The following is a 13985-nucleotide window of genomic DNA, read 5'->3' as shown; positions in this document are numbered from 1 at the left end:
AAATTAAAGGGACCTTTGGAGATAAGAGAAGCAGCTAGCTGTATGAATATCAAGAGCTCAGATGGAAATCCAGTCTTCAACAAAGAAGGAAAAATTGAAAGGTGGGTGTATGTAGAGGGTGTATACAAGAGAGATGGACTTGAAGGCAACATTATAGAACTAGAAAAGGATGTAGATCAAGATGAGATGGGAGATATGATACTGCAAGAATTTGATAGAGTGGAAAAAGACTTGAGGTGAAACAACTACATTCTGTCAAAACTACTGACATCCTTGGGAGAGGCAGACATGACAAACCTCTTCCATGTGGAGTGCAAGCTGTATGAGAGAGGTGAAATACCCTCAGACTTCAAGAAGAATACAATAATCCCAATTCCAAAGAAATTAGGTACTGACAGATGTGAATCTTATCGAACTAAGTCAAAATACTAAAAAAAATTATTCACAGAATATGGAAAAACTGGTAGAAACAAACCTGGGGAAGATCTTAGCAGTAATCCATGCGCTTTCAAATCAAAACTGAAACGTTCTCATGGGTCACTCCTTCTATTCTGTCAACGAGTTCCTTGAAAAATTAAACTGGTTCCTGTGTTATATTGTTGATTCAGTTTACATAAACTTACTGCTTGTCTTTTTTGGGGTTCATAAACATTTTACCTGTTATTACTTTTATGTTGTAATTTCATGTACTGACACATTCCATGACCTTTGAGATATGCTCCTCAATTTGGTCCTATGGAACTAGAAATGCAAAACAAATAAAATAAATCAGTCTACATTCTGGAGACATGTAGGAACACATGAGGCAATGTTGATCCTATGACTTATCTCAGAAGACAGGTTAAGGAAAGATAAGCCTACATTTGTAGCATTCATAGACTTAGAGTCAACTTTCATCAATGTTGACTGGAACACACACTTTGAAACTCTGAAGGTGGCAGGAGTAAAATACAGCGAATGAAAGGCTGTTTACAACTTGGACAGAAACCAGAAAAAAATCTGGAAGGAGTTAAAGTTCAGGGAGAAGAAATAGAAACTTTGAGGTTTGCTGATGATGTTGAAATTCTGTCAGAGACAGCAAAGGACTTGGAAGAGCAGTTGAACAGAATGGACAGTATCTTGGAAGGATGATATAAGATGAGCATCAACAAGAACAAAACAAAGATAATGGAATATAGCTGAATTAAATCACGTGATGTTGAGGGAATTAGATTACAAAATGAGAAACTTAAAGTAGTGGAGGGTTTTGTCATTTTGGCAGCAAAATAACAGATGACGGTGAAATTAGAGAGGATATAAAATGAAGAGTGGCAATGGCAAGAAAAGCATTTCTAAAGACGAGAAATTTGTATGTATGGAAGTGAAATATGAACAATAAACTGTTTAGACAAGAAGAGAATAGAAGAGTGCTGGAGATGGTAGTTCCATAACTGATGAGGAGGTGCTGAATAGAACTGTGAAGAAAAGAAATTTGTGGCACAACGTAACTAGAAGAATGGATTGGTTGGTAGAACACATTCTGAGGAATCCCCAATTTCATACTTGAGGTACTTGTGGGGTGTAAAAATTGTAGTGGGAGACCAAGAGATGAATATAGTAAACAGGTTCATAAGATGCAGTTGTTATTCGAAGATGAAGAGGCCTGCACAGTACAGAACAGTGTGGAGAACTGCATCAAACCAGTCTTTGGACTAAAGACAAGAGCATGACAAAGATTACACATAAATGAAAGAAAGACAAAATGTTGCAGTTGGAAGCGATAAGGACAATGTGAGGGGAGACTGTTTCTTATTTTTGCTGTAAATAAGAGAGTTAACAAAATGACATACCAAAGGGTCACCTCGAATGCAGGCCTGGGACAGTTCAAAATAAAGTAAAAGTTGTATTGAGCAGTTATAAACAGCACTTATAGAATTCAATTCCAAGCTAATATGTCACCATCTTAGCACCAAAATGAAATTGCAACTTCTTACATGCCGTGTTTTCACAGTTGTTTTGTACATAGGGAAGTGAAGTACGAGGGCAATCCCAAAAGTAAGGTCTCCTATTTTTTTTATTAGTACATAGACCTGTTTATTTCTACAATGGTTTACATTAGTTTACAGCTTGAACATTTAGCTATTTTTTGATGCAATTTTGTAGATGCTGTGGCAGTTTTTGTATGCCCATGTCATTCCAGCTTGCCGCCATGCTGTTCAGAAAGTTATGAAATTCTTCTTTCATCTTGTCATTGGAGCTGAATCACTGGAACCACAATTAACGCTGACAGGTACTGTGAGACTCTGAAAACACTCAAACTGGCAATTCAGAACTGGAGAAGCGGGATGTTGAGCAAGGGTGTACACAATCTCCCTCAGCCAACCATTGCTCTCCTGCAACAGTTTCAGTGGAACATAATCACCCAACCACCCTATAGTCCTGACTTGGCACCCAGTGACTATCACCTGTTCTCTAGGTTAAAAGAACATTTGGCCAGAAAGCGATTCAGCTCCAGCGATAAGGTCAAATAAGAGGTTCATAACTTTCTGAACAGCATCATGGCGAGCTGGTATGACATGGACATACAAAAACTGCCACAATATGTACAAAAATGCATTGACAGAAAAGGTGATTATGTTGAAAAATAGCTAAATGTTCAATCTGTAAACTGATTAAACCATTGTAGAAATAAACAGGTATGTACTTATAAAAAAATACGAGACCTTACTTTTGGGATTACCCTAATAAGTGAACACCACTCATAGGTTAGGTCTTATGTCGTGTTTTGACTGACGACACTGCCTACAAGGCAGTAAGAGAAGTGATCTACGATTCTGTGGTATGTGATCAGCATGTCATGAATACTTCCTGCCAGTAATGCCAGAACCTTGATGATGCTGTTGCTCCTTTATTCAGGCAGCTGCACATTTGGCATCGCAAGTCTGAGTGGACTACATTCCAGGCCTTCCTACCTCAGAAAAATGTCTGAGATGGTACTGCTTTCCTTGCAGGAATAGTACTCCTGGAAGAAAGGATATTGCAGAGGCATGACTTAGACAGAGCCTGGGACTGTTTGCAGAATGAATTTTCTCTCTACAACAGTGGGTGTACTGATTTGAAACTTCCTGGCGGAATAAAACAGTATGTTTGACTCCCACTTGAACCTCTGATCTTTACCTTTTACAGGAAGAGCACTACTGACTGGTGGAAATAAAGTAGTTATGGTAGGTAGTGTTTGAATAATTCAGTTGGTAGCGCACTTACCCATGAAAAGCAAAGGTCTAAGGTCCGTGTCCTGGTCTGCAAGGAAGTTTCAGATCAGCACACACTAGACTCCAGAGTGAATATACACTCCTGGAAATGGAAAAAAGAACACATTGACACCGGTGTGTCAGACCCACCATACTTGCTCCGGACACTGCGAGAGGGCTGTACAAGCAATGATCACACGCACGGCACAGCGGACACACCAGGAACTGCGGTGTTGGCCGTCGAATAGCGCTAGCTGAGCAGCATTTGTGCACCGCCGCCGTCAGTGTCAGCCAGTTTGCCGTGGCATATGGAGCTCCATCGCAGTCTTTAACACTGGTAGCATGCCGCGGCAGCGTGGACGTGAACCGTATGTGCAGTTGACGGACTTTGAGCGAGGGCGTATAATGGGCATGCGGGAGGCCGGGTGGACGTACCGCCGAATTGCTCAACACGTGGGGTGTGAGGTCTCCACAGTACATCGATGTTGTCGCCAGTGGTCGGCGGAAGGTGCACGTGCCCGTCGACCTGGGACCGGACCGCAGCGATGCACGGATGCACGCCAAGGCCGTAGGATCCTACGCAGTGCCATAGGGGACCACACCGCCACTTCCCACCAAATTAGGGACACTGTTGCTCCTGGGGTATCGGCGAGGACCATTCGCAACCGTCTCCATGAAGCTGGGCTACGGTCCCGCACACCGTTAGGCCGTCTTCCGCTCACGCTCCAAAATCGTGCAGCCCGCCTCCAGTGGTGTCGCGACAGGCGTGAATGGAGGGATGAATGGAGACGTGTTGTCTTCAGCGATGAGAGTCATTTCTGCCTTGGTGCCAATGATGGTCGTATGCGTGTTTGGTGCCGTGCAGGTGACCGCCACAATCAGGACTGCATACGACCGAGGCACACAGGGCCAACACCCGGCATCATGGTGTGGGGAGCGATCTCCTACATTGGCCATACACCTCTGGTGATCGTCAAGGGGACACTGAATAGTGCACGGTACATCCAAACCGTCATCGAACCCATCGTTCTACGATTCCTAGACAGGCAAGGGAACTTGCTGTTCCAACAGGACAATGCACGTCCGCATTTATCCCGTGCCACCCAACGTGCTCTAGAAGGTGTAAGTCAACTACCCTGGCCAGCAAGATCTCCGGATTTGTCCCCCATTGAGCATGTTTGGGACTGGATGAAGCGTCGTCTCACGCGGTCTGCACGTCCAGCACGAACGCTGGTCCAACGGAGGCGCCAGGTGGAAATGGCATAGCAAGCCGTTCCACAGGACTACATCCAGCATCTCTACGATCGTCTCCATGGGAGAATAGCAGCCTGCATTGCTGCGAAAGGTGGATATACATTGTACTAGTGCCAACATTGTGCATGCTCTGTTGCCTGTGTCTATGTGCCTGTGGTTCTGTCAGTGTGATCATGTGATGTATCTGACCCCAGGAATGTGTCAATAAAGTTTCCCCTTCCTGGGACAATGAATTCACGGTGTTCTTATTTCAATTTCCAGGAGTATATATTCTGTTCCAAGATGCTGAAGCACACCCAACCAGCTATCAGGATCAGATGCAAAAGCAAAAATTATATGCTCAACATTGCCCTCCTAGGACTGTGTGGTAAAAGAGGCAATACATACTTGCATGGTGGATAACCCTACAAATAGAGACTTAGGATTTCCAGTAAGTGCAGACTGGAATACGGGATTCGATATAGAGGAAAATCAGAATTTCCAATGACAATTACATTGGAGCATAGTGAAAGATTCACCTAGGTGTCCTTTACAGGGAAGACGGGGGGGACTCAGGATGCTATACCAATCTCTAAGAAACTTGTTCAACGTGTTGTCTTTCACTGAAACTGGAACTGAGCCAGTGGGACTCAGTTCACTTTTTTTGGCGAAATATGCTTTGTCCTGCCAAGAGAAGACAGACAGAAAAGGGCATGGGTCTATTAATTGTCAGCAATATAAATGTATGGTGAATAATGGTACCCTTTGTGGAAATTGCTACCAGGAATGGGAAGCAACACACTCAGTGTGTATGTTTGGAGGCCTCATGTGCAACCAACCTCACATTGTGGTGCATGTTGGAACAAGTGATGTGTGTCATCTGGGCTCTGTGGTCATACTTGGATCATTCCAGCGACTAGCAGAAAGGATTAAGAATATCAGCCTTGCTCATGGAGTTTCAATGAAGCTCGTACTCCGCAGCATTGTTCTCAGAACAGATCATAGCCCCATGGTTCCTAGTCAAGTGGAAGGCTTGAACCAGAGACACCAAGGGCTCTGTGGTAAGCAAGGCTGCGACTCCCTAGACCTGCACCATAGTGTTGAAAGTTGTAGGGACCACCTAAATAGGTCAGGTGTGCACTACACATCATAGGCAACTACCTAATTAATGTGGGGTGCGCACAAGGGTTTTTTTTTTTTTTAATTACATGAGTGACACTCTATCTAATCCAGATAACAATAATGATAGCTGTAGGAAACAGAGAAGTATCAATGTAAGATTGAAAGAAATGCTCCCACAAGTGAGAGTATCAAAATCCTAGTGGTTAACTGCCGAGGCATTTGCAGCAAAGTGCCAGAGTTCAAAGCACTCCTAAAACACCCTAAAGCTCACATAATACTAGGAACAGGAAGCTGGTTAAAACCTAAAGTTGACAGTAGTGAAATCTTTGAGGAAGACTTAAGAGTATATCAAAAGGATAGGGAAACAGAGTGGTGTATTTGTTGCAGTAGATAAAAAACTCAAATCCACTGGATAGAAGTTGAACCTGCACGTGAGATTATTTGGGCCATACTCAATATGTTAAATTAAATATAGATGGCACCTCTATAGACTGTGTAACAAATGTAAAATTTCTAGGAATGAATATTGACTCTCAGCTGAAGTGGTGCGAACACACAAAGGTACTTGCAAACAGAATGTCATCAGCATGTTATGCCCTTAGAATTCTATCATCTGTGTGTAACATGCAGTGTCTTTTAGTTACATATTATTCATATGTACACTCAATTCTTAGCTATGGCATTCTTTTTTGGGGAACAAATCCACAAAATATGAACACAATTTTCAAACTCCAGAAAAGAGCCATAAGAATAATAACCAGAAATAGTAGTCGAGCTCATTGTAAAGATCTGTTCAAAACACTGGGAATTTTAACTGCTCCATGTGAACACATTTACCAGTCAGTTGTACACATCAAAAGTAACATTGGCAATTACTGCACAAACAGCTCTGTCCATGACCATGCAACAAGAGATAGACTCAACTTACATTTACCAAGAAAAAATAAACATAAAACTCAAAACAGCATTTTCTACCAAGGAATAAAACTGTACAATAAATTACCAAAAGAGATTAAAGAAATTTCAAAAATACACTTATTTAAGAAGGCAGCTAAAAAGTACCTGTTATGCAATACATTTTATACGTTGAAGGATTACTTAGATAAAGCAGAGTAGGGGTTTGATAAAAAAATGTTATACAAACAAATAATAATAAAAATGATGATTATAAAACATCCAATATTCCACATAATACCTTCACTTTATTATTTTCACCTTCACTTTATTATTTTTCTTCTTTTTTCCTTTCTAGAGACACTCTCCCCTCAAGCTATGCATAGCACAATATTAACGCCTCTTCCTCTTTCTGAGCTCTGAGCACTTGTTTGGCAGGAGAGAAGTGTTTCACAGTAGCAAATATGAAAAAAAGTGCTCATAGTTAAAGACTAAAAAGACTTCCATCTGGCACAAAGTTGTCACACAATGGCGAGATAGAAAGAGATGTGCACTTTACAGCCCAAGTTCATTCGGTAATTTTTTCTAGTTTTGGCAATACTATCATCTTTCAATAATAAGGAAAGCAGACACCTTGCAGTAGAAGGGATTTGTTTCACAATATTGTAGGTATGGGTTTAAGAGCCCATGTTTACTAGATTTTTTTTGCTAGTCCTATCCCTGGATATTGAGCATTGCTCCTGGGACACCCTGTATACTCTAAGAGTGACATAATTTTGGTTGAAATAATTAATTTCGGAGCTATAGCTCAAAATGTACTATGCAAAATATTTTACTTCTGTTTCAGTGAATGGTGTCTCATACCTGGTTCTGAAAGGTTGATTGTGTGTGAAAATGAAAGGAGGTGCACTAGAAATTTCCAAATGGGCATCAAAATCCCTGGACCTGGGCCTGGGATCCACACATATCTCTACTACATTAAAGAAAACACCTCTGTTTATGAAAGATGGATGCTGTGTTTATTACGAGGGTCACTCCAAAAGAAATGATGCACACTATTTTTGTAAAAATATAGTTTTCATTCTGCATGTGTGAAAGTTTTGCAGTGTGTAGATACATCCTGCCCAATTGTTTTCAAATGTAGTTCAATCTGTTCCCGAGAGTGGTGCTGTCACAGCATGTCTTCAAGATGGCTGCTACACTTGACGTTCATCAGAAGAGAAATGAAGAAATGTTGTTCCTAAAGGATGTATCTACACACTGTAAAACTTTCAAACATTTAGAATAACACATGGATTTAAAAAAAAAAATAGTGTGCATTTCTTTTGGAGTGACCCTTGTATCATACCTGACATTCCAATAGTTTCCTTAAACTGATCCTCTGAATCACTCCTATCAGAGGCAAAAAGACATAGGAAATAACCTAAATTACACAGTTTCATTTTATATTTTGAGCTGACACAGCCAGCAGTTAGCAAAAACCAGTTATCAGATGGCTGACAATAATGCCTGTCATTTTGTTCACTACTTCAGTATCAGTTTTATTGGTAGTCACAGCAAGGAAAGTAGTTTGCCCAATGCTATAACAATCCTACTGTCATTCTTTACAGAAAACATTTGTTGCAATTTACAGATCTGCAAGCAACTTTTTGTTCTGGCAAATGTTGAAGAAGCATATGAGAATCATTTGAATAATCTCCGTGAAGCAATGGGTGTCATGCAACATCATGATGCCATTACAGGCACAGCAAAACAGAATGTGTTTGAAGATTACAGTCGTCTCATATATGAAGGTATTCAACATTGTGGAAACATTACTGAAAGAGCTCTCAGGTAATTATCTCATTTAGTGCACATGTGTGGTAAACATGTGGTAAAAAAAGAAATCAACCAAAACCTTTTCTCTATAAACATATGATGTGGATTCTCATTTACAAATTGATGAAGCATTCAAGTAACTGACCATCCACAGTGGAGAGTGGTAAAAGATGTTTGTTTTGAAATTATATTATTAATGATCTGATTTTGCATTATGCAAAAGCTGAAAACAGGAAAAATATTTTCTGGGTACTTTTACACACACTTTTTGCCAGATTCCAACATGTAGAGAAACTTCCAAGGTATGAAACCAGTCAAGAAATATACTGGGAATCATAAAACATTACCATATTAATTATCAGCATTTGTAATAAATCTAATTATGCTCTGTCTGTTGAGAAATTTACTTTACTTTATTTGCTCTTAAACTGACAGCAAATTAATACATTACTCAGTGCCTCTAAGTAAGGTTACCTTTAAAAAGTTTAAAACTATATATAGTATATGAATGCAGACAAACATACAGAGCTTTCAGAGTCACTGGCTCCAAAAGCTTGCAATTTTCAATACCTTTGTATGTCTTTTCACCTGCTGCTGCTTGTTGAGTAGATTATTTATTTACCCAATTGCATTATATTTTAAAAAATTGATTATTTTCATTTATATACAAATAACTGGTGCTTGAGCTTTTCTGTAAATGGCAGCCAGTGTCTATTTCTTAGCTGAAGAACCACACTGAAAATGTGCTGCCAATAACAAATGTAGGAGAGAAAGCAGTAGTGGCGCTATCCTCTCTGTCCACCTTCAAGCTGTTGAGCGCAGCCAACACTCGGTAAGTGATTGGTGGAGAGATGGGCTGGTGGGGCCCAGTGACACATTGCTGATCAAGAGAAATGTTTCATTCAACTTAAATTAACATCAAGTCATTAGTAATGGGAATCAGACCCACCCCACTTCAACAACTCTGGTTGGCATCAGGTTGCAGGTAGTTGCTTCCACCCTAGCAAAGAGATGCACACATAGGTGCCCTGCAGTGCTGACAACTTCAGTTGCTTTGGTGTTCTTCTGTGGAACGGCCACAAACAGTGACTCAGGCCCCACTTGCCTGCACTACAGAGGTGAGTGGTGACTGTTGTGTACTGGACACGATCCGCTGCCCCCTGGCAGGGATCTGGTCTTAGCAGGCACAGACAGCAGTTCAGTGGTGCTGTGACACCAAGTCCCACAAAAAGACTCGGCCCAGGTGGCAACTGACTCGACCTGCTCTCGACCCCATGGCTGCAACTAATGGTGCCCGGCTGTCTTGTCATCTAGCATGGATCTAGTATTATGATGATGCTGCTAGACTCCAAATTAATCTGTCTCAAAATTCACATCTTTTTATATGGCTATGAGATGCATTGTTGAACTATTATCCAGTCCCCTGCCACAAAGTTCACAATGTGGGTCCTGCTCTGGTGTGGTAACATTGTCCTGCGTGCCCCAGTTATTACTGCTGAACAGTACAGGTTTTGCCAAGCATGGTGGCCCATCTTGCTATCCTTTTGCATATATGCCATTCTAACCCACATGTTAACATACTGTGCTTACTCACCTGCAGTTGCCACTCTGTGGTAGCTTACTTACAGTTTTCACTAAAAACTGAGTAATGACGTTACAGAGCATTTTCACTATTCTTTTCGTTGACTTTTTAGCACCATATGATTTTTTACAGTGGTTTTCTTTTCCATTTTTCAGTAAACTTTCATCATCAGATCTACCATTTGTATCTTGTTTGTTAAGAAATGTTAGCCAGTGTGAGCCTTCTGAAAATTCCAAAACATTTATGGTTACTGTGTACAATCCATTGAGTCACGAAGTATCTTATTATGTCAGACTTCCAGTTCTTGGGACTGCATATTCTGTAAGAGATGCTTCAGGTAAGCTATAAGTCATTCATAAATATTGGCAATGTAATTTAGGAGGTTTTTTGTTTCACAAATAACTTTGTGCAGGAAATGAGCTGAAAGTACAAATGGCAACCATACCGGACCCAGTCCGCAATTTGCCCGAAAGAAACAGTAATGCAACTACTGAAATTGTATTTCTGGCAAATAATATTCAACCCCTTGGCTTCCATTCATACTACATTACTGAGCTGCACAGTACAGATGATACAAGGCGGAATGAGTTAGAAAGCTCAGATACAGCAATAGGAAATGATGTAAGTACATAAAACATCCTTAAATTATTATTATTTAAATATTCTCAGAGTCATTTGCAGTGGCATTATCTCAATTTCCAAGCCACATCAATAAAAATAGCAATTTTTGAGTTTTTGGCAACTATCGTCACTGCCGTATTCAAGTGTTCAAACTACTGACTGTCATGAATGACAATTCTAATATGCATGATGCAGTTAGGTCCAGAATCTTCCAGAAGTGGGATGAATTTCACACATGCAGTAAACCAAGTCACACAGCACATGGCAGATCTAGTCTGCTGTCAGACTGTGTGATGCCACAAATGCAGGAGTCTGGTGCTTCTTTCCAAATTAATCCAACATCCTATACCCATTGAGTATCATTTGTTGTTTTTGATCAATATCAACAGCATACCCCCACATCATATTAGGTACCTACTCTTGATTTTTGTTGTAATTATTTTACCATAATAGAATCTTGGCTGCCATTTCTACACTCCTGGAAATTGAAATAAGAACACCGTGAATTCATTGTCCCAGGAAGCGGAAACTTTATTGACACATTCCTGGGGTCAGATACATCACATGATCACACTGACAGAACCACAGGCACATAGACACAGGCAACAGAGCATGCACAATGTCGTCACTAGTACAGTGTATATCCACCTTTCACAGCAATGCAGGCTGCTATTCTCCCATGGAGAGAATCGTAGAGATGCTGGATGTAGTCCTGTGGAACGGCTTGCCATGCCATTTCCACTTGGCGCCTCAGTTGGACCAGTGTTCGTGCTGGACGTGCAGACCGCGTGAGACGACGCTTCATCCAGTCCCAAACATGCTCAATGGGGGACAGATCCGGAGATCTTGCTGGCCAGGGTAGTTGACTTACACCTTCTAGAGCACGTTGGGTGGCACGGGATACATGCGGACGTGCATTGTCCTGTTGGAACAGCAAGTTCCCTTGCCGGTCTAGGAATGGTGGAACGATGGGTTCGATGACGGTTTGGATGTACCGTGCACTATTCAGTGTCCCCTCGACAATCACCAGAGGTGTACGGCCAGTGTAGGAGATCGCTCCCCACACCATGATGCCGGGTGTTGGCCCTGTGTACCTCGGTCGTATGCAGTCCTGATTGTGGCGCTCACCTGCATGACGCCAAACACGCATACGACCAACATTGGCACCAAGGCAGAAGCGACTCTCATCGCTGAAGACGACACATCTCCATTCGTCCCTCCATTCACGCCTGTCGCGACACCACTGGAGGCGGGCTGCACAATGTTGGGGCGTGAGCGGAAGACGGCCTAACAGTGTGTGGGACCGTAGCCCAGCTTCATGGAGACAGTTGCGAATGGTCCTCGCCGATACCCCAGGAGCAACAGTGTCCCTAATTTGCTGGGAAGTGGCGGTGCGGTCCCCTACGGCACTGCGTAGGATCCTACGGTCTTGGCGTGCATCCGTGCGTCGCTGCGGTCCGGTCCCAGGTCGACGGGCACGTGCACCTTCCGCCAACCACTGGCGACAACATCGATGTACTGTGGAGACCTCACACCCCACGTGTTGAGCAATTCGGCGGTATGTCCACCCGGCCTCCCACATGCCCACTATACGCCCTCGATCAAAGTCCGTCAACTGCACATACGGTTCACGTCCACGCTGTCGCGGCATGCTACCAGTGTTAAAGACTGCGATGGAGCTCTGTATGCCACGGCAAACTGGCTGACACTGACGGCGGCGCAGCTAGCGCCATTTGACGGCCAACACCGCGGTTCCTGGTGTGTCCGCTGTGCCGTGCGTGTAATCATTGCTTGTACAGCCCTCTCGCAGTGTCCGGAGCAAGTATGGTGGGTCTGACATACCGGTGTCAATGTGTTCTTTTTTCCATTTCCAGGAGTGTATATGGACATCAATCAGTTATCACCTGAGAAAAGAATTCCAACAACATCCATCACTCATCTGAAATAATTTAAGACACTTGTTAAAGGAAAACAGCTTCAGCAAGAAATATATTGCAGGTCCTTTCAGATACAATAGGCAAAGCAAATTTCTTGAATTAGCAGAAAATGCTAAGACAGTGGTTTCCTTCCACACTGCAGTGTAACAAATAGCAGAAGAGGGTGCTTCCCCCAGTGTTCTATACTGCTCTGAGGATTTGGCTTGTGTTGTATACAGTTAAAGATGACATAGCCCTTATAATGTTGGGTGCATACAGTATTCCCTGTGAATGAGGCATCATTTGCATGTGACAAATCCTTCAAGCTCGCTGAGTGATGTGCTGAACACATGCACAACATATAAAGCAAAGCTATCTAAGAAAAATATGCCATAAGATAACATTACCTAAAGAATTACCCAAAATTATGTTGGAAAAGAGGAAACTGTTCACCAATGTGACAACTTCATGAGCTTAAATTAGAAAAGAGGCAATCTAGTTCAACCACAGTATAATAATTTCATAAGAGATCTGAATAAACACTTACCACAGCATGAAAGTAGGCTCCAGAAACAGAGCTAAAACAAAGAGTATGTAATGATGATTTATGATTGTAGGATGGCAGGAATGGAAGTTCTGAAGGTGGCATTGCTCCTTGTTCCCCCAGAATGAATGAATAAATTAATTCATGCCATCACATGACTTCACAACATCCCACGCCCACCACACATTGCTTCACTTGCCTTCCCAAACATGCACAAATTCACACCACTTCTGGAAGGTTCTAGACTAAGCTGATTCCTGCTTATAAAGAGCACACCTTGCAATTCCCTAAAGCCCGTAGTTTTAACTTCTGAAGATAATTGTAGTGAACACCATCAAAAACCTACTGACATCACTTGAAAAGAGATAGTATTTCATTCTAGGCCCACATTCATAAGTAGTTTGTCAGATGTAACATATCTTTACAGGTTCTCCAAGCAATGTTCAATGAAAGTACTGGTTTGCTCCAGTCTGTTATGTTCAATAATGAAGAAATAACTTTGCACCAGAATTTCCGTTATTATGAAGGATGGGCTGGAAATAATTCTCAGCCATCACTAAGGGCTTCTGGTGCATACATATTCCGTCCTTATGGAACTTCAGTGGAGGTGTCACCTGTGGTGGGAACAAAATTTTACAAAGGTTGGTGAAGAAAGAAATTTATAAAACATTCACAAACAAAAATACTAATAATGATAACAGACAGTGTTTATGATTCTTCTTTCACTAGGATATCACTATGTAAAATGCACCAACTGAGGTGGAAGATATTGTCACTGTTGTAATTACACGTACTATTTTTGTATAATAATTTTTGTTGTGGTTCATAGCAAGGTCAAGTATATCTACACTTACACTTACATAGGTACTCTGCAAGGCGCATACAGTGCATGGTGGAGGTGCCCTGAACCACCGCTTGTCATTTCCCCTCCTGTTCCACTCGCAAATAGAGCGAAGGAATAACAACTGTCTGTACGCCTCCGTATGAGCCCTAATTTCTCATATCTTATCTTCGTGGTTCTTATG

General features: G+C 41.8%; 1 protein-coding gene across 3 annotated transcripts in view; it reads left to right on the top strand.

Moving 5' to 3' along the window:
* The window catches only part of LOC126284816 (lysosomal alpha-mannosidase-like), a 264961-nt gene that overhangs the window by 190263 nt on the left and 60713 nt on the right, over window positions 1–13985 (top strand). For all 3 annotated transcript variants that reach the window (XM_049984023.1, XM_049984040.1, XM_049984031.1), the window contains 4 exons: window positions 8113–8312; window positions 10035–10216; window positions 10292–10500; window positions 13388–13601. In XM_049984023.1, the coding sequence (XP_049839980.1) occupies window positions 8113–8312; window positions 10035–10216; window positions 10292–10500; window positions 13388–13601 (805 nt within the window). The remainder of the gene's footprint in view (window positions 1–8112; window positions 8313–10034; window positions 10217–10291; window positions 10501–13387; window positions 13602–13985) is intronic.

Source organism: Schistocerca gregaria, chromosome 1 (genome assembly GCF_023897955.1).
Source record: "Schistocerca gregaria isolate iqSchGreg1 chromosome 1, iqSchGreg1.2, whole genome shotgun sequence".
Lineage (NCBI taxonomy): Eukaryota > Metazoa > Arthropoda > Insecta > Orthoptera > Acrididae > Schistocerca > Schistocerca gregaria.
The sequence above is the reverse complement of the archived record's forward strand: the minus strand, read 5'-3'. Positions and strand labels throughout refer to the sequence as shown.